We start from the raw sequence: 21,086 nt of genomic DNA, 5'->3' as shown, positions 1-21,086 counted from the left end.
ACTGAGCGGCGGCGGAGCGGCGTCGCCCACGGGCGGCGAGGCCCGGCGCTTTTCGCTTGGCGAGGGTCGGCGGGTCGTGCAGAGATTTGTGAGACTCTCAAGCCTGCCGCGAGTATACAAGTTGGCCAGGACAATGGCGGTCCAGCGAGTGGATGAGTCCATGTGCACGGAGCTCCGAGTGTTACCTCCTCACAATTCGCCGTGGGTTTTCTCCGGTTTCCTCTCTCACGAAGCCAAACTCTCATTAATCGTGGAATTGGCCAAACAAGCGCAGTGTCGCAGGACCCTCCTGGAGTGAGTCTTGGGACTGGGTGAGGTCTTCGTGGATGAACATTGTTGTCGTCGTGGTTACAGCCGAGCGGTTCCTCCACCGCCTCCACGACCGGGAGCCGTGGTGGGCGTTTGGTGGGGGACGTGACGAGGGACGAGGGTGGATGGATGGGGTAGGGGCATCTGGACAGGGGGGGACCCCACGTGCTAACGAGCGACAGGCCACACTAATTACGCTCACGTGATGCGCGTCAATGTTAACGACACGCGCGGGGAGACGTTCGCCCAGCTGTGGATTGAGAATGGCTCGTGATAAGATTTAAGTTGATGACGATTATGATTATGATGTTGCAAAGCATAATTGTGTAAACGCGGTGTAATTGCGTATGTGCGGAGCACCCATGTGAAAACTGGAATTATATAAAAAAAACAAGATAACAATAATAATTATATATATAGGGTACATATAATCAATGCTGTCACTGATGATCGCCGTGACAATGGTGGTGCCGACATTGCTGACACCGCTAATGATAGTGAGGCTGTGACGGCGTTGTGTGCGATGTTTATGCCTGTCCAGGAAACACTGCCGCGTGACTTGCGCAATGCACGTACGTGTGTGTCGTGGGGAGCGGTGGCGCAGCGGTTAGTGAGCTGCGCTACAAACCCGGCGAACCGAGTTCGATTCCCGCTGCCAGTCAACGCCAGTGACGAACGAACCGGTCCTGGGCCTCCCCTAGGTCGACTCAGCCTCAAATGAGCACCTGGTACGGTGTATAAATATTGCCACTCGGGATATAAATGTGGCCGGACAAGGTTGGTACTTGGGTACCCCTCGTGTGCCGTGCCGGCCTCCGCAGGTGCTGCTCGCTAACAGAGCTTGCCGCCACAGTCTGGCATAGCCTAACCTGCGGTGGTGACGCGCGCGTGTCTAGGCAGTACTACGAGATGATGTACACCACTCCGGACGAGCTGCTCAGCGTGCTGGTGGACCAGGGCGTCCGCTACTCGGAGCTCGACTACATCAACGCGCTGGCGCTGCTGCAGCGCAGCCAGGCGGGCGTGGGCGACCAGACGGTGCAGAACGGGCGCATGCAGCGCCTTAAGGAGATCATCCGCGAGCAGAACGCTATCAAGCAGGCGGCCAAGGACAAGAAGATCACCACCGTCTAGGGGCCGCCGGCGTGCGTGGCCGCGTCGGCTCGGCCGAGACCAAGGCGTTGTTCCGCGCCGGTATCAGGGGTTGGAGCCGTACGTAGTCCCGTGTTAGTCCCGTGTTAGTCCCGTGTTAGTTCCGTGTTAGTCTGGGTTAGGGTTTAGAGTCCGGGCGACGGCTGCAGCCCTTGTACGTCAGGGCAGACTCTCGACGGACGGATTGGCGGAGCGGTGGCGCAGAGATCACCGCGCTACGAATCCCCGTGGTCCGAGTTGATTCCGGACCACGGCTAACATCAGTGGCGAGTGATATCCGAACCGGTTCTGGAGCCCCTTCTTCAGCAACCTGCTCTAACGAGCGTGGTGAAGTATGGGGGGTGGAGGGGAGGCCTTCATCCACCAGTGGATTGGCGACGATGACGTGTAGGCTGGGTTAGAGTCCGTGCCAGGGCTGCAGTCTTGGCTGTAAGCTGGTGTAGCCGCGTGTTGGGCAAGACGAGGTGTTGGGATCACGCCGAGGTTCCACTTCATCGTTACGGAGCTACAGATTCCTCTGGCTCGGCGTCTCTCGTGGGAACTCGGTTTACGTTCGGTCGCGGATAACGCTGAAGCCACGGCCCTGACCCCGTCTCCCCCCTCGTGCTTGCGCGGAGAGGACCACCTCGTTCGGCCATCTCGTTAATGTCGTGGCCGTGTCGAATTAAGGACCCCCGACTTCCCCTCGTCGCGTCTCTCAATATATCCCAGTTTGGAGCGTGCGCGACTACCCCGCCCCCCCCCCCCCCGCTGTCCCCGCTGTCCCCGCTGTCCCCGCTGTCCTCGCTGTAGCTGCTGAAGCTGCTGCAGCAGCTGCTCACCCCCCTCGTCTCGGCGCCGGGTCGCGGCACGACGCTTCGAGTCCACGGAGAAGAAAAAAACTAAACGTGTTTGCTTTTTTATTTCGTGCTTAAAAATAGTCGACCGTGACTCCATCTGGCGTCTCTTTTGACAGTTCCCGCTTTCTCCCTTCCTGCCTCCTGCCACCGTTGCCGTGAGAGTTGGGAGGGGGGGAGCCCCCCCCCCCCACCACCATCTCACGCCCCCCCACCCTAAACCTAAAACCCGCGATCGGGGGCGATCGCGGGAGGCAGTCGGGCACTGCCGTGCGGCCAGAGGGCAAAAGCAATCAAGAAATCACAGCAGCGGTTGATTAGTTTAATTAAGCGAACATTACACAGTAATTTCAACGTGAAATCAAGCCGCATTAGAATTTACTCAAAGCCAGCATCATTCCAATCAAGAAATGCTAATTCAGCAGAGGTGCGTCGCGCTGAATAAATTACGTCGCGGCCTCTCTGCGCTGCCCTGCGGTTTGACCGCCGCTCCAGGCGTCGCTGGGTTCGACACGGGTATGCGGGGGTCGCGGGGGTCACGGGGAGTCCCGTAGTAGGATCACGTGGTGTGGTCGATGAGACTCGGGCAGTCACAGCAGAGGCACAGCCGGGCCACGGGCGTCCCTTGCCACTGGGTGGATTTATAGACCCCCCCCCCCTCTTGGAAGGGGGGTTGGGTCGTCACGGTACTACCCACGGTTATTACGGGGGGGGGGGGTCCCTTGTGAAATCAATGGGAACCGTCACCATACCCCGAACATGGGGGTCCGTGTGTGGTGGCGTGCATTCATATAGACTCGGCCTTTGGCATGTGTAACGCGCGCAACGTTGTTTAGTGCTGCTGTAGGAATCGTCGTGTGAGCGAGCTGACGCGTGAGAGTGTGTGGTGAGCGGAAACGCAGCGGTTAGCACGCAGCACTCCTCTCCCGGCGATCAGAATTCGATTGCTGCTCACGCCCACCATTACCAGTGACGATGATCTGAACCTGCGGTGTATTAATGATCCTTATGGCGGTACCCCGGGGTACCACATAATACAAAATGGCCGAGGCAATTAAATGTTATTTCTGGGACAGTATTTTGTCCAGGGGTGTACTTCACTCCGCGACTGGGGTACCAATCAATCCGAAATCAGTGCCACTCCGCGATGTCGAAACGCCAAACAGCATAAAAAATTCATTATCGAAAAATTCAATTTTGAATAGTGCATCGTGTCCAGCTCGTCGAGATGAGTCGATTTCCGCATCGCCGACCAACAGACTAAAAATGACCGCATCACGGACATTGTGATAGCCGGGGTACTATGGTACCCCGGGGTACCGCCATAAGGTTCAAATATCCCCACTGGGGAGACAAAGGCGGCCGGGCGTGGCGCTGGCCACCCACCCCCTCGTGTGCCGGGAGGGCCTTCATAGGTGCTCGCTAACAGCACTTGCCGTAACAGTTAAGGCTATACGGGGTGTCTTTGTCTTGTGTCCACACCCGTCTTTAAAAGGGGGCGGTGACAGTAAATATTTAAACCGGTCCTGGGCCTCCCCTAGGTCGACTCGGCCTCAAACAAGTACCTGGTGTGATGTGTAAACATTGCCACTAGGGAAACAAAAACGCTCGGGCGCTGTTCAAGGCACACCGCCCCCGTGTGTGTCGTGCTGCCCTTCACAGGCGCTTCTCACTGACGACAGCACTCGCCCCAACAGTCTGCCAAGTCCGTACGGGGATCTTCTTGTCCAGCATGCACGAACGTGCGTGTGACCGCGTGCGTCCTGGACGTGTGACGACCGGGTGTGCGTCGTGTGAGCGACTTTCCAGGAGCGTGTCCTCTGTCCCGTGTCGCCAAGCCCCCCCCCCCCTCCAGATGTAACGCTTTGTGAGCAGCACGATCGATTGCGGCAAATAAAGATTTTTACCTGCAGACAACGACCGCGCACCGCTATTGACTCGCACAGCCAGACAGTCTGCAGCCCGCAACAACAACAACAATAATCCTTCCCGCATCAACCACGATTACCGCATGGATGGCCACAGACCCGAGGGAAGGTGGACATGGTGGCAGGCGAGACGGTGTAGCGCGGTGCTCTTCATCGCAAGGCCCGCTGGCCATTGGCGGCCCCTGGTGACTTTTAGTGCGGCCCCTGACGTGTGGCGCCCGACAATTCACAACAAGTGCAAGCGTCCCTTGCAGGCGGAGTGGCGGCTCTCACACTGACGATGTCCGAACGGTGAAAGTGGCCCCCGTCTGAAGATTATTGAGCCGCCTCTCCCGATATCCTGCGTTCAAATCCGAGTCTGGATGGCCTGTGATTTACTACGCGTTTTCGTTTGTAGCGGTCTCAGCCCAGTCACCAGTGGTATAGAGAGACCCATAGGCTGGCATCTACTTGTGGTTAAACCGCGTTCTCAAGTGTGGCGAGTTGATGGTTTCATGTAGTTAGGTTTGTAACGGCTCAAAGGGTTAAACATTCTTCCTGTTTTATTTCCAACGACTGCAGAAAAAAGCCATAATTTTAAGTTTATATTTTGATATGGCTAATTTGGTCTCTATGTGGCTCTCCTGGGTAAATGATCATAACATCAGCATCGACAAAAAAGGAAATTGTATTTCCTTGCGATGAACACTTCTCTCCGTGGCAGGGCACGTGAGAACGCGACAGCACCTGGCACGTCGAAAGGAACTCGAATGTAGTTCTGTGATGTCACGTTCCACAGGCCGTTCTCTAACACATGGAGATACAAATTGCCGTTCCTTTGACACGCGACGCCTGGAGCGACATTGGAATATGGAGAAGAGAAGCCAAACACCGCAGCACCAGGACGCGTTGGTGACCGTGGCAGCGTGGTGGTTGGGCGCTTGCGAAAGTGAAGGAAGGCTTCCATCTAGCAGTGGATGGAGAGAGGTTGATGATGGGCGAGGTTGGTTTGCCGTGACCGATTTCGAAGGGGGTTTTGTCCGTCGGTGGTTAATGAGCGCATGCTCGAGTGAACATTAATTTTTGGTTTAAATTGACAAACCTGAGTGAGCATCAGCTTAATTGGCTCCAGTGTGGTTCCATTAATTCACAGCCAGACTGATTTGGGGGAGGGGGTGGGGATTCTCTCGCGAGTCCTTGACTCTGGTGAACAGGAAACTCTGCACTCGGCGTGTTGGTGCGTGTGTGTGCACGTGCGTGTGTGTGCACGTGTGTGTGTGTGCACGTGTGTGTGTGTGCACGTGTGTGTGTGCACGTGTGTGTGTGCGCGTGTGTGTCTGTGCGCGTGTGTCGGTGCGCGTGTTTGTGCGCGCGCGTGTGTGCACGTGTGTGTGTGTGTGTGCACGTATGTGTGCACGTGTGTGTGTGTGTGCACGTGTGTGTGTGCACGTATGTGTGCACGTGTGTGTGTGCACGTGTGTGTGTGTGTGTGCATGTGTGTGTGTGTGTGTGGGCGGAGCGCGAGTGGAGTGGTTAGGGCCGCAGCGAGGTTCAATTCCCGCTCACGGTCAACACCAGTGGCGATTATCTTAACCGGTCCTGGGCCTCCCCTAGGTCGACTCGGCCTCAAATTAGTACCTGGTACGGTGTATAAATATCGCCACTGGGGAGACAAAGGCGGTCCGGCGTGGTGCTGGCCACCCACCCCCTCGTGTGCCGTGAGGGTCTTCATAGGTGCTCGCTTAACAGCACTTGCCCCAACAGTCTGTTCAGGCTACACGGGGGATATTTGTCTTTGTGTGGAGGGATTGGTGGTGCAGAGATGAATCCTACACATCTGGCTGTCTCGCATTGTCGACACGCCAATGTCCCTGCTGTGCTGTTGCCTCTCTCGCTCTCCTCTCTCTCGTTTTCCCCAAGCGACTTCTCCCCGCGGTGTCTCGTCTCCGCGTCTCTCTTTAGCGGCGGGCGGGGAGAGGAGCCGGAGCAGTGGAGCTCGTAGGAACGCGAATTTTATTTTTGTATTTTTAATGAAAAATGAAAAGGACCCGTCAAATGAAATTGCTCTGACAAGAGTGTGGAAGTGTGTGGTTGGTGGCTGGGACGCGGCCCTGATGGTGTGAAATGAGATTTCAAAAGAGCGACAGTGCTGAGCGTCCCTCCCCTCCACCCCACTACCCCCCCCCCCCAATTTGTCTCCACCGCGGCGCGAGGAAGAGCGTCGCTTGACGGCTCTGGGGGGGGGGGGGGGGCGCTGTTCCTCTCTGCGCGGTGCAGGAGAAAGGGGGAGAAGAGGGGAGCCTTTGCCAAGGTAACGGCGACATAATTGTGTCACGGCTATAATAAACACAGGCAGGCACCACGTGTGGATGCATATCACGACAAGATCCCGCGTGCAGCCGTGAAACAGATTGTCGGGGTGGCAATTGCTGTGGACGAGCAGCACCGATGAAGGCCGGAACGGCGCACGAGGAGGTGGTGTGACCAGCGACTAGGCCCGGCCGCCTTTGTCTCCCCATAAAAAAAATTTCACGTCGCTCCGGGTATTTGTTTAAGGCCGAGTCGCCCTATGGGAAGCCCAGACCCGGTTCAAACATTTCTCGGCTGTTGTTGGTCGTGAGCAGGAATCGACGGCGGGTCGCCGAGTTCGTAGCCCACACAAAACGCGGTCACACGCACACAAGGACAAAGATCCCCCATATAGCCTTTAGCAGACTGCTGGGGCAAGTGCAGTTAGTGAGCACCTATTAAGGCCGGCGCGTTGCACGAGGGGGTGAGTGGTCAGCACCACACCCGACCGCCTTTCTCTCCCGAGTGGCGATGTTTACACACCGCACCAGGTACTCGTTTGAGGCTGAGTGGACCTAGAGGAGGCCCAGGACCGGTGTTGGCCGTGAAGGAGAATCGAACTCGATTCGCCGGGTTTGTAGCGCAACGCGCTAATGACTACACTACCGCTCCCCCCACACACACACAGTTATACACACAAGGACACTGACCCACATACACACAACAACAACCGCCATTCGCCACTAAGTGGCGGTGACGTCACCACGACGCTTGTGCCAGGCTATGTGCACGTTGAGACCACGTGAAGTATCAAACGCCCGCTGGCAGGAGGTAACGGGACAGACCCAGCAGGTGCCACGGGTCGACTGACTTAAGATGACTGAAATGACTGGCTGATGCACCACCTGTGCCCCCTACTGTGCCAACTGGCTGTGCTGTAGCCACCCGGCGCTCCGCTCGCTGTTGTGAGCGTCGCTCCTCTTTCCTGGTCTCAGGCTCTGGATCGCCTTCAGTACTTCCTCAACAGATGGCACCTCAGCCAGCCACTCACAGGGGGTGACTTCTTCCAATATTTTAGGCACCGCAGCCTCAGCAGGGTCATCCCATTTTGTCCCACGATGTTTTCCAGGCTGAGGGATTTCCCCTCCCCCAGGACTCCACAGAAATGCTCAGCAAATCTGCAAACCTGTTCCTGGGGGTCGGAGATTGGATCACCGTTCTGTCCCCTAATAATGGCAATAGTTGTGGCGTTGTAGGTTACTTTTTAAAAAGCGATTTGTGACACTGACCCACATATACACACACACGAATACTGACCCATACACACAAGGACACTGACCCCCACACACACACACAATGACACTGACCCCCCCCCCCCCCCACACACACACAATGACACTGACCCCCCCCACACACACACAATGACACTGACCCCCCCCCCCCCCACACACACACAATGACACTGACATACGCACACACAATGACACTGACACACACACACACACAAGGACACTGACCCCCACACACACAAGGACACACACCCACACACACAATGACACTGACACACACCCACACACAATGACACTGACACACACACACACACAAGGACACTGACCCCCACACACACAAGGACACACACCCACACACACAATGACACTGACACACACGCGCGTGAGCGCATTGTAGCATGCTACGCGCGCTTCGCTCTGCAAATTGACGTGCACGCGGATTTAAATATCTGTGAAATTCTCGAGCAGATGCAGCCCTCCTCCTGCTGCTGCTGCTCCACCTCCTTGCTAACCTCTGCGCGTCGCGATTCCCCTGTGCGGGAACCCGAGGCGAGGTGACCTTAGCCAAGGTGCTCGGGTTTACAGCGCCAGAACAATGAGGGCCACCACCAACAACCACCACCACCACCAACAACCACCACCACCATTGTTAGACGGACACAGAACAGCGCTGACACGCGCCATGGCACAAACGAGACGCAGATCCCCGTGTAGCCTTCACAGACTGTAGGGGCGAGTGCTGTTAGCGAGCACCGATGGAGGCCCGCACGGCACACGAGTGGGTGGGTGATCAGCACCACGCCCGGCCGCCTTTGTCTCCCTAGTGACGATGTTTACACGCCGCACCGGGTACTCGTTTGAGACTGAGTCGACCTAGGGGAAGCCCAAGACCGGTTCAGATAATCGTCACTGGTGTTGGTGGCCGCGAGCGGGAATTGAACTCGGGTGGCCGGGTGCGGAGATCACTGCGCTAACCGCTGCACCACCGCTCCCCACGTAACAAAAACGCGGATCACGCGCGCGCCCCAACACGCGGGAGAGGCATGGACCGCGAGCCCCTCGGCCGGAGCTCGCCAACCACAACAACAACCACAACAACAATCACCACAACAGCAACCACAACAACAATAAGAAGAAGAAGAGGAGCCGTCGTTGTCGGATTCGATGGAACAAAAAAAACCTCAATATTAAAAATGCACCACCGTGGTGAATTGGAGACGGCGCGCTGCTTAACAAATGACGTCACGAAGCGGCTCTTTAAAGAGCCGCAGGCTGCCTCACCTCGCCCCACCACCCCCAACTCGCCCCACCCCCACCTCGCCCCACCACCCCCTAGCCCCACCACCACCTCGCCCCACCACCTCGCCCCACCACCCCCTCGCCCCACCACCACCACCTCGCCCCACCACCCCCTCGCCCCACCACCACCACCTCGCCCCACCACCACCTCGCCCCACCACCACCTCGCCCCACCCCCACCTCGCCCCACTACCCCCTAATCCCACCATCACCCCCACCTCGCCCCACCACCCCCTAGCCCCACCACCCCCTAGCCCCACCACCCCCTAGCCCCACCCCCACCTCGTCCCACCCCCACCTCGTCGTTACTACCCCCCCCCCCACCCCGTCGCTCGTTATCGATACCAGTCATGATCAATCCCCTGCTGGATGAAGGCCCCCCTCCACCCTCCCAAAGCCGCCGCTATCCCTCATCGCCATCCTGAGTTGTTGTTTTTAACAATCCACCAATCCACCTCGCACCCGCGAGTGGATTCCCATCGCTCCGTCTCCACGCAGGACGTCCGTCGCCGTCGTGCTGGACCCACGCGTCGGGGAACGCCGTGATCCGTTTATAGACACCCCACTGAACGCAACGGGGGGACGACGTTTGCAAAGCCTCGTGTCTCCCACCAATCTCGCTCCACTCATCGTCGTCGCTATTCATTGATATTCCGCTCGCTTACCCAGCGAAGCGTCGCAGAGTCTCGAGACCCTTTGTAAGGAGGGTGCTGCCAAGTGTTCGGGGGCGATGCTGATGCTGCGCGTGACCCCGATTGAGTAGATTGCAGGTAGATTGCTCAGCATTGGGATGGTTTGGCCAATGCCAATTGCGTCGTGTGTTTATCCTCGCTGTGAGATGATAGCGGTGTTTATCCGGAGGGAACCCACACCGAACAGAGGGAGGACACAGGAATTCCACACGGAAAGGAGTTCGAAGCGGGAGTTGAACCCAGCCCCTTGTTGCTGTGAGGCCCCGGGTGTCACCACTGCAAATCGTCAACTACGTTTACATCCTGCCCTTTCACAATGTGCAGAGAGAGAGCGCGATCCTGGCCACTCTCCATAGAGAGGCCCTCGAGAGCGGCCTCTAGTGGAGGCCCTCCCGCCAGCAGTGAACAAAGCACTTGCAGGGCTGCGCCTTTACCGCCCTGCACGCTCGCTCACCTGAGTGCGGATGTTCCTGCATCGATCTCCCGAGACAGCGGAGGATGAGATGGGATGGGGTTGGGTGGGTGGGGAGGGTGGAATTGGGGCTCGGGATGGTGATGAGAGTTGCTACTGAGATGTAAAGAGGGATGGGTGGAGGAGGGGGGGCAGAGTAACAACCCCCTCCACCCCACCACGAACGATCGAAGTTAATTTTTTTAGGATTTGCATTTCCGGCCCTGATTGTCGCCGCCAAAATGTCGTGAAGAAGAGAAACTCCACTTGGCGAGGGCCCAGTCAAGAGGCGTGCCACCTCGTTCCTCCTCCTCTCAATGCCCCCCCCCCCCGCAATGATGCCCCCACTCCCCCGCCCCTCTCTAAGCCCCCCCCTTCCCCCTCAACATGAAGGCGCCCGCCCAGAGGCGCGCGCTTGGAACTCAGGGGTCGATTCGACCCGCGGGGACGATAGAAGATGTTGCTGTCCACGCGTCACCGCAACGTCAACGCTATGAATACACTTTTATATATCTACACACACACACCTGCCTCCACCCAACCCGCAGTGACCAGCGTGGTGAAGTATGGTCAAACTACCCGCGTAACCCACGCGGGCGTGGGGATGCCTTCGCCCATCAGCGCTTTGGTGAATTTGTTTAGAGCCGGCATGAGTGTAGGTCGCGGGGCCCGATCAGGAGCCCTTCCCCCGTGGCCAGCTTCATCTTGAGCGGGGGGCCCCATGACTGTTGTCGTTTTGACTGTTTCGCCACCACGAACATGTACCGCTGTTGTTGTGCCGCTGTTGTTGTACCGCCGTCTCCTGCCAGAGCCAGGGCACGGCGCCTCCTCGACGCCGCCCATGGCAAGGGGAATTACACAAAATCTGTGCGGTGATCCACCAACCCTGGCTGCTGCCTCCACAGCGCTGGGTGGCCGTCCATCGTGCAGCAGCACAGCCCCAACCACCCCCGTGTCGAGTCGCCGGCTGGAGGTTGGGGAGTGGGATGTGGGGCCGTGACTCGAGGAGGAGCAGGGGAAGCTGGTGCCCCCCGGGTTCGTGCTGGACGCGAGAGTGAAGGCCGTTTGCGTGAGTGGTGGCGACAGGAGTGGAAGAGTCGCGGTGCCACATCTCCATTATGCGCGGATTCATTTGTTGAAAATGTCTCACGTTTTATTGCCCGCCGCCGCCGCCGTCCCAGTGGCATCGTGTCGGACAAGGTGAATTAAAATGCGCAACGTGGTGGAGGAGCTGTCTCGATTTAATTCCGAATCGCATTAACACGCGGACCCACGCCGCACGCGACGCACGAGCCTCTGGAAATTGAATTTAATTCCACACAACCCTCATTATTTCCCTCCGCCAATTAACATTCATCGCCATTTCACTCTCGCAGTTAAATTCTGAGCGCGGAAATAAACATCGCTGCCCGTGTTCAGGCACACGGGCAACCCCTCTTGTCAATCCACTGCTGGATGATGATGAGGGGGCCCCCTCCCGCCGTGGGGTGTCTGACTTTGGGATTGGGGGTGTTAGGGTGATGTTGAGGGGGGGGGGTGGTGTTGACCGTACTTAGAGGGGACACGCAACTTATAAAGTTCTGAAAAGCGAGCGGTGTAGGTGACGTGGGGACGGTGGGACAGGGGGAGGCCTGCAGCCAGGTGCTGGCGATGAGTCTCTCAGAAGGGGCCTCAGAGGACGTGGAGACTTGGTAGCCAGGTGAAGACGCATCGGTCGTGGTGGTGGCTATGAGACCGTCAGAAGAGTCGTTGAAGGAGAGTGCCAACGCTGTGCCAAGAAGACGCCAGGCCAGACGATGGTGAGACTGGAAGAGCAGCCCTTTGAAGTCGGTCAGCATGCGACCTTGCAACACACGACATAATCTGGCAGAAGGAAGGACGCGATGGCGAGGTACGGTGTTGGCATCTGCGTGATGATGACCTGTTCACCTTGACCTAACATAGCCTCGGTTTCTCCCGCAGCGCGACTCCCACACCCCTCCCCCACCCCTCCACCCCTCCTCCACCCCGGCCTTAATTATTGATGAGACGCCGGTAACTTGTGCCCATGCGTGTCCCCTATGAGCTCGGAGTAAATGAGTCGTTATGAGCCTCGGGGAGGCTCCATCCGCCAAGCTCCAGTGCCGCACGCGGCCTCAGCGCCCTCAACGAGCCCGGCAGGTCCCGTCTGGGAAGTTCCAGTGGGGGAATCGGCCCGGGTGGTCCGGCGATGAGAGGCTGCTCGCGAATTGTAATTAATGCCAGGCCTGTATAGTCATGGCACGTTCCGAGAGCACGTTCGCCGAGGAGATGGAGCGATGGAATCGGCTCGTCGTGCTGCAGAGGCGCTTTGTGGATTGTTAAAACGCAGGATGATAACACTGAATGTCAAATCCGTGCAACAGAGCGTGGCTTCGCGTCATTTCAACCAGTGTTGCTGAAACGGTGCGCTCCCAGAAGGCCGTGCGGCTGATGGGATGTCTCTCCCCATGGCGAACTGGTTTCTTTTTCATGGAGAACTGGGATGGGAGGCGAATCGCCCGCTTATTTACCGTTACGTAGATCCTCCTCCACAGCCACGGTTAATTGGCGGTGTGATTGATGTCACGTGTTACGTTGTTCATGGATAATCGTGCGAGAATCCAGTGAGATTACCAGCGACTCGCCTGGCCTCCAGAAGCCAATGGGTTCCACCCAAGCCACGCGTTCATCGCGGGCGCCCAAAGTCTCCCCGCTGGCTCGCCACCTCGAAGTGGCACCCACCCACACACACCCACCCACCCACACACACCCACACACACACCCACCCACACACACCCACCCACCCACACACACCCACACACCCACCCACACACACCCACCCACACACAGCCACCCACCCACACACACCCACACACACACCCACCCACACACACCCACCCACACACACCCACACACCCACCCACACACACCCACACACACACCCACACACACCCACACACACACCCACCCACACACACCCACACACAGCCACCCACCCACACACACCCACACACACAACACAACAACCGCCATTCGCCACTAAGTGGCGGTGACGTCACCACGACGCTTGTGCCAGGCCATGTGCACCTTGAGGCCACGTGAAGTGTCGAACGCCCGCTGGCAGGAGGTCACGGGGCAGACCCAGGTGCCACGGGTCGACTGACCGAGATGACCGAGATGACTGGCTGATGCACCACCTGTGCCCCCTACTGTGCCAACTTGCTGTGCTTTAGCCACCCGGCGCTCCGCTCGTTGTTGTGAGCGTCGCTCCTCCGCCCTCCGTTGTTGTTGGAGGGCGACTGCCTCCAACTGCCCAGTAGCGTCCTTCACGAGCCTCCTCCACTGAGGCCGATCTTGACACCGCTGGTACCAGTCATCGGCAAGTCCACTCAGCTCCACGTCCTCCTGTACCACATCACTCCATCTCCTCTCTAGCCCGTGCCGCGCCCGTCCAGCCCCCCCGATCCGGCCGAACAAAAGCTGTTTAGGCATGCGGTGGCTGGGCATGCGGGCTACATGACCCAGCCAACGCAGCCTTGCCTGTCGGAGGAGCTCCCACACACACACCCACCCACACACACCCACCCACACACACCCACCCACACACACCCACCCACACACACACACCCACACACACACACCCACACACACACGCGCCTTGTGCCACCGCCCCGATGGGCTCTTCCTCTTTCTTGTCTCTTCCTCTTCCACGCGCCGTGGTTCCTAACAACCTTGTCCGCTTATGTGAGGCAATGTCGGTTCGCGCCGAGACGGTTTGAGAATTTGTGAATGAAGAATAATAATAAGAAGAAGAGGAAGAATCTCCTTCTGTCGAGGCAGCGGCTCGCCGCCACTCCTGCCAGGCGCTGGGAGCTCAGCCACCCGTCGTGAGTGCCCTGACGCAGAGACAGGCGGACAGAGACACAAAGACATCGATTCCCCCTGTAGCCTGTTTAAAGACTGTTGGGGCCAGTGAGACACACAGATAGACACCGACACACAGACAGACACACACAGACAGACACAGACACACATATATAGACACAGACACACACACAGACACACACTGATAGACACACACAGACACAGATAGACACACACAGACACACGCACAGACACACACAGATAGACACACACAGACAGACACACTTACAGACACATACACAGACACACACAGATAGACACAGACACACACAGACAGACACACATACAGACACATACACACACAGATAGACACAGACACACACAGATAGACACACACACAGACACAGACACACACAGACACACACAGATAGACACACACACACAGACAGACACACACAGACAGACACAGAAACACAGACACACAAAGATAGACACACACACAGACAGACACACACAGACAGACACAGGCAGCCACCTGGCTGCATCCCCTCCCTCCCCGCCCCCATCACCGCCCGCGCGGCTCTCCATGCCCCCAGGCGCGCTTCTCGCCGACAATCGGCGTCGTGGTTTTGTGTTTAAAAAGAGGAGAGGAGGGAAGGACGTGGGGGGGGGGAGAGGTCTGTTTTCACTCCCAGCAGAATTAAGAATGAAAAAAACATCTCGCGAACTTAATTGAGCGTATTCCTGCGTGTTCCTGGTTGGTCCACACCAAACACACAGTGGGGTGAAGGCGCAGCCCTGCAATTTCCGACTCGCCACCGCTCCCAATCTGTGTTAGACTTGAAACAAATGTACTGCTTACATTCTGTAACGATGCAACATCTGCTTAGACAAACAACCAGACAGTACAAACGAGACAAATAACACAACGCACTTCCGAAATTTATTCAACAGAATTATATCCCACAATATGTTTTAACATCTTACCCGACTATGTCATGTGGGAGACGGAGCCTTCTGCAGCCAGGCGCCCCGATTTTGGAATCTCCTTTCTCGGTCAATTCGGGATTTTGAGTCTGTTTCACTTTAAAATCACCGTCTTAAAACTCACATTCTTGTACTGCCGGCTCTCCCCGTAACTTGAGATTTGAAGTGGAGGTTATTATTATTGAAATCAAATCTAGAACTCGGATCGATACTCGCCACGTGTTCAATGGGGGTGGGTGGGGGTCACGTGCGGTTTCCACGAAGACTCTGGATCACGACCTCCACGCGTAAATGCTGCCCTCTGCTGCCCGCGAGCAGGGACCCCTCAGCGAGAGGATGGGAGCAGCAGTAGTAGCAGGAGCAGCAGCAGCAGTAGCAGAGGCAGGCGGGAAGGGGTCCCACGCGGGGCAGGAGCCACCCAGCAAGGCGGGGTCATCAGACATCCTCCACCTTCCACCAGGCACTTGACCTGCAAGCCGGGAACTCGCGTGAACTCTGACCGAATTCACAACGGGCGCGCCAGATTCTATGGCATCTGTGGCGAGTGCGGCACTCGGCTGGGTGGTGGCCACCACGCAGGGGGCTTGCCAGGTGTTGTAGGCGCGCCGCCGCTGGGGTTGTCTCCGGGGACTCCGCGCTCCTCCCACGCGGAGTCAAAACTCTTCCCGAGTGGGGCTCGTGGCCAAACGTCCCCAATGTAGCGGGGCCCGACCGATAACCAAAGTCTCAATTCCAGGCCACTACTAACATCAGTGGCGGGTGATATCGGAAGCAGTTCCGGGCCTACCGTAGGTTGACTCAGCCTTCAAAATGAGTTTTTCGGGCGATGTGTAAACATCAACACATGGGAGACAAAGGCGGCCGGGTGTGTAGTGCTGGCATCAGCGCTCACTTGTACATTGGTCCAACCATAACAGATGCTCGCTAACAACCGCAGGTGTCTACTGAACGGGGATATTTGTCCTTTGTCTTCGTGTCCGTATCGGGAGCGGTGGCGCAGTGGTTAGCGCACTGCGCTGTAATCTCGACTTCTATAGGGGACCCGTAAATTGCCGCTCGCGGTGGCTGGGGAGGAGGATGATTGCATCTTCAGGGTTCAATGATCCCACGGCGCTACTCGCAACCAATGAACCTTCAGCATAACCACCACCACCACCACCATCATCTCCTCCTCCTCCGCTCATCCCCAGGACCCCTATCCAGGGACCTCGTGGTGCCCCCCTTCTGCCGGGAGACACAGCCCCCCTCCCAACCCCTAGGGTTTAGCGGAGTGACTCCATTAGCCTCCATTAGGGATGGAGGGAGGAGGAGGCGCTTGGAGTTTTCCGATCGATCCGCGCGGTGTCCGTGATGAATGTCCCCGACCTCCCCGTGACTCTTCTGACACCACGAGGCCACCGTGGGCCCATTATTATCCATTAATGATGATAATGGACAACAACAACAACAATAATAATGATAATGATGATGATGGTAACTAGGACACTTGTTGTTGCCGTTGTTATTGCCACGATGGGGGAGCGGTGCTGGGCGCACTGCTCGATATGAAGCCGGCGACCTGAGTTCGATTCCTGGCTAACACCAGCGGCCGCGCTGCTAACACGTGCGCATGGATCCAGTCAGGAGCCTTGGTCGCCCTGCGCCTGGAGATTTCCACTGTCCCCAGAATTAGTTCGTAAATGCCCCTGGCCACACACACGTGTGTGTGTGTTTATGTACTGCATGCCCGTCAACCCCTTATCCATGCAGTACCTTATTACAGACCAATTCAGACCATATTGGTCACCCCGTATCCTTATACATCTCAACGTTCATCCTACAAAGTCCCATCACAAGGGAGAAACACAAACAGACAGACACAACGTTGCTTTGCCCGTATTGAAACGGCTGTACCGCCGTATGGACCTGTAAACTCAATGTCCCTGTAGTACAAGAATTCGGGTAAACCGTGTGGGTTGACAGCTGTGGCTCTGTCGAGCCTCAAATGAGTACCTGGTGCGGTGTGTAGACATCGCGACTGGGGAGACAAAGGCGGCCGGGCGTGGTGCTGGCCACCCACACCTACTCGTGTGCCGTGCCGCCTTTCACAAGTGCTCGCTCACAGCGCTTGCCTCAAGTCTGTTAAAGGCTACACGGGGGGGGAGTCTTTGTGTTGCATATCTACATAGACAGTGTGTCTAGCTCTGTATATGAATGTATATGCTAGGGTGGAGCGGTGGCGCAGTGATTAGCGCACCGCGCTACGGTGCGCTAATCACTGCGCTAACAACAGCGGCGAGTGCTGTCACGCCGGCTGTTGAACCTTCCCTGGGAGCAGCGCTCTTCATGACGAGGCGCGTGGGCCACTCGCGGCTCCTCGTAGCCTTTAGTGCGGCCCCCGACAATTCACGTGACAACACCCCCCATCATCATCATCATCACGGTCGTGCTCCTGTGAAACCCCCAATGGTTTCAAATGTGTGGCGATGTCTTAATGGTGAAAGTGGCCCCCTGTGAAAGCCAGTGAAGAACACTGCCTTAGATCAACTGAGCCTCAAAGAGTGCCCGACGCGGCATGTACAGAGTGCTACTGTGCTCGCTAACAGCGATTGCCTCCGCGGTCTATGCGGTCATGCGGGGATCTTCTGGCCAGCGTGCAAAGGCGACCTCTAGAGCCCCCAATAGTGGCAGATTTTCCGCCAGCAGTGGACGAGAGCGAGCAATTGCAGGGCTGCGCCTTCATTGTTCTTCACCGATACGTGAGCAGGCGCGCTACCAAACCGGCTACCCGAGTTCGATCCCCGCTCAAGGCCAGCATTCATTGCGAATACCTTGAAACCCGTTCTGGACTACCGCTCGGTCGACTCAGACTTGAACGAGCACCCCGGGGTTGCCGTGCCCGCACCAGCGTCACCGAAGGTGGCTCCCCCCGCGCGTGGCGCGCTCTGCCCCCGGCACGCCGCGCCAGCGCTCTTCGTCTTCGTGCGAGCGCGCTCCCTTCGGGGCTGGCGCGCCGTTGACCCGCCTTGTTCCACCTGTGATACCTCGCGATCCATCATCCTTACCCACACAAATGCTATCTGCTCCGCCGTCTCGGGGGACGCGAGCTGGGGCCGAGGAGACGAACCCTGATAGATATTTTGTCTCGGATTCGCCGCCAAGATGCACGCGCCGTGCCGCTGCCATTTCCCCTGGGACTCGCGGTGAGAAAACGAGAATGTGCACGCGAATATACACACGCACATATTATACACATACACACATACACACACACATATATACACACATACACATGTATACACACATACACACATACATATATACACACATACACATGTATACACACACACATATATACACACATACACATGTATACACACATACACACATACATATATACACGCACATACACACACACACGTATACACACATACACACATACATATATACACGCACATACACACATACACACACATACATATATACACACATACACACGTATACAACAACAACAACCGCCATTCGCCACTAAGTGGCGGTGACGTCACCACGACGCTTGTGCCAGGCCATGTGCACCTTGAGGCCACGTGAAGTGTCGAACGCCCGCTGGCAGGAGGTCACGGGGCAGACCCAGGTGCCACGGGTCGACTGACCGAGATGACCGAGATGACTGGCTGATGCACCACCTGTGCCCCCTACTGTGCCAACTTGCTGTGCTTTAGCCACCCGGCGCTCCGCTCGTTGTTGTGAGCGTCGCTCCTCCGCCCTCCGTTGTTGTTGGAGGGCGACTGCCTCCAACTGCCCAGTAGCGTCCTTCACGAGCCTCCTCCACTGAGGCCGATCTTGACACCGCTGGTACCAGTCATCAGCAAGTCCACTCAGCTCCACGTCCTCCTGTGCCACATCACTCCATCTCTTCTCTAGCCCGTGCCGCGCCGTTTAGCCCCCTCGATCCGGCCGAACAAAAGCTGCTTAGGCATGCGGTGGCTGGGCATGCGGGCTACATGACCCAGCCAACGCAGCCTTGCCTGCCGGAGGAGCTCACTGATGGGACTTTGCCCAGATCTTTCAAGGACTTGTGAGCTCCTCACACAATCCAGCCTGGTTAAACCCAGGATGGATCGTAGGCAGGCCAGCCTAAACGTTTCCAACTGTGACACACACACACAGTGTCACACACACAGTGACACACGCAGTGAGACAAAGACCCCCCGCGACTTCTATTTGACGACTCACACACGGGTGTCGACTGCGAGCTGCAGTGGCCGAGCGGATTTGCTGTGGGCCGTGAAGCACAGGGACACAGGTTCGCGTCCAGTCAAGTTTCTCTTTATCGTGTTTATTGTTTTTTTTGTATGTAGCTTAGGCAACGATTTGCAATGGACATCATTACAAGTATCCACTTTATTACATGTCGATATATTAATATAACACAAATAAAAACTTTAACATGTCAATGTTCAAATCGATGACTACTTAATAAATAGAAGTTCCTCAAGTAAGTTTACTTTTGTGTAGTATAGTGGTAATGTTTGCAGCCTTCCAACACAATCAACCCGGGTTCGAATCCCGCTCTCAAATAGTTATATTTTTTGTCGTTATTTATTTATTTTGCAGCTTGCCTGATGACGTCACCACGCACATCTAATTTGCAGGGCAATCCCGTGCGTGAAGTAACATCACTTGGGGCACCTCCGGGGCCAGCATCTGTGTGGGAGCCGCGGTGGCTCTGCCGTGCTGGGCGAGGGACCGGCAACTCGGAGCTGCCGAGTTCGAATCTCGCCCTTGGCGGCGGAGAGACGAATACATCCTCTCTCCCGTGAAGCAACCGCGCAACGCAAGACGCTTCATCAGCCTGCATCAGGCCACTTGGTGAGTGGTTTACACGGCGCAGTTGTTCTATGTGGATGTATTAATATGCAATGTCGTGTCTCTGTTGTGCATATGCCGGGCTGCAGTGGCTGATGGAGGAGGGCCACACTGGAGCGTCAGCGACACCTGCAGGCCACGAAGAGCTGAGGCCTGCAGGAGAGGGGTGGGACAGAGGGAGGAAGTTGATTTTATTTTTGTGATGCACATCAACATTTGTCCACCAGGGGGCGCTGTTCCTCCACCACCAGGGGGCGCTGTAGCGCCTAGGGGGCGCTGTCCCATTACATTTTGCCTTGAAAACGCTCATTTTGAAGCAATTCAACGTTTCACCAACACTTTCGGCCGGCGAGCCGCGGTTTTCCGCGAATCGCCGAGAAACCAGTCGAGGTTTGAAAGACGACCATGGATAGCGACCCTGAAGACGCGGCAGTCACGAATTCTGCAGACTTACACGATTCATTTAACATTTACAGTTGTGATCCTATTAATATAATCCTGTACAAATTAATGTAATCTTGTACAAATAAAATTCCTGTCCAGCTGAATCACCCGAGACTGTTCACTTACGGGCACGAGGCGAACGAATTGGTTCACCGATGATGGGGAGTGTTTAACGCGAGACTTAAAACAACATCGAGCGAGTGTCGCGCTCACCTCAGGGTCATCGGGTCCAGATGCAGAGCCCAGAGAGCCCAGAGAGCCCCCTGGTCCCTGGGTCCATGTGCAAGGTCCTGGGCCCAGGCGCAGGGTCATCGGGTCCAGGTGCCGAGTCCTGGGTCCAGTCGGAGTACACACACAGACACACACACAGACACACGCACACACCGTCACACACGCATGCACACACACAGACACACGCACACACAGTCACACACGCATGCACACACACAGACACACGCACACACAGTCACACAAGCGTGCACACACACAGACACACGCACACACAGTCACACAAGCGTGCACACCGCTTTCCCTCCCTGTGGTATTGGATGTGAATGATGCATCGGCTCGCACACGGCCGACTCCGCTGCTCTGTCGACAAAAGAGGTCGGGGAGGCCGAGTGAGAAATTCGTGGCCACCCTCAGGGACACAGGTCGCCATGCGCAGCTACGTGGCGCTGACGCCACGGCGCTTGTGCCAGGCTAGGTGCGTTTTGAGC

General features: G+C 56.8%; 1 protein-coding gene across 2 annotated transcripts in view; it reads left to right on the top strand.

The window, feature by feature from the left end:
- EXOC4 (exocyst complex component 4) overlaps positions 1 to 20,101 on the top strand; it is a 121,805-nt gene extending 101,704 nt beyond the window's left edge. Inside the window, exon 18 of one of the 2 annotated variants that reach the window (XM_078861135.1) lies at positions 19,710 to 20,101. In XM_078861135.1, the coding sequence (XP_078717261.1) occupies positions 19,710 to 19,731 (22 nt within the window). In that variant the 3' untranslated portion in view covers positions 19,732 to 20,101. Of the gene's footprint in view, positions 1 to 1,205; positions 4,310 to 19,709 lie in introns of those variants that run through there. The other variant, XM_078861134.1, reaches the window with a different exon arrangement.
- Positions 20,102 to 21,086: the final 985 nt, after the last annotated feature.

The sequence above is a fragment of the Lampetra fluviatilis genome, chromosome 11, assembly GCF_964198595.1.
Source record: "Lampetra fluviatilis chromosome 11, kcLamFluv1.1, whole genome shotgun sequence".
NCBI lineage: Eukaryota > Metazoa > Chordata > Hyperoartia > Petromyzontiformes > Petromyzontidae > Lampetra > Lampetra fluviatilis.
Note: the sequence above shows the minus strand (reverse complement) of the source record. Positions and strands in the feature narration are given on the sequence as shown.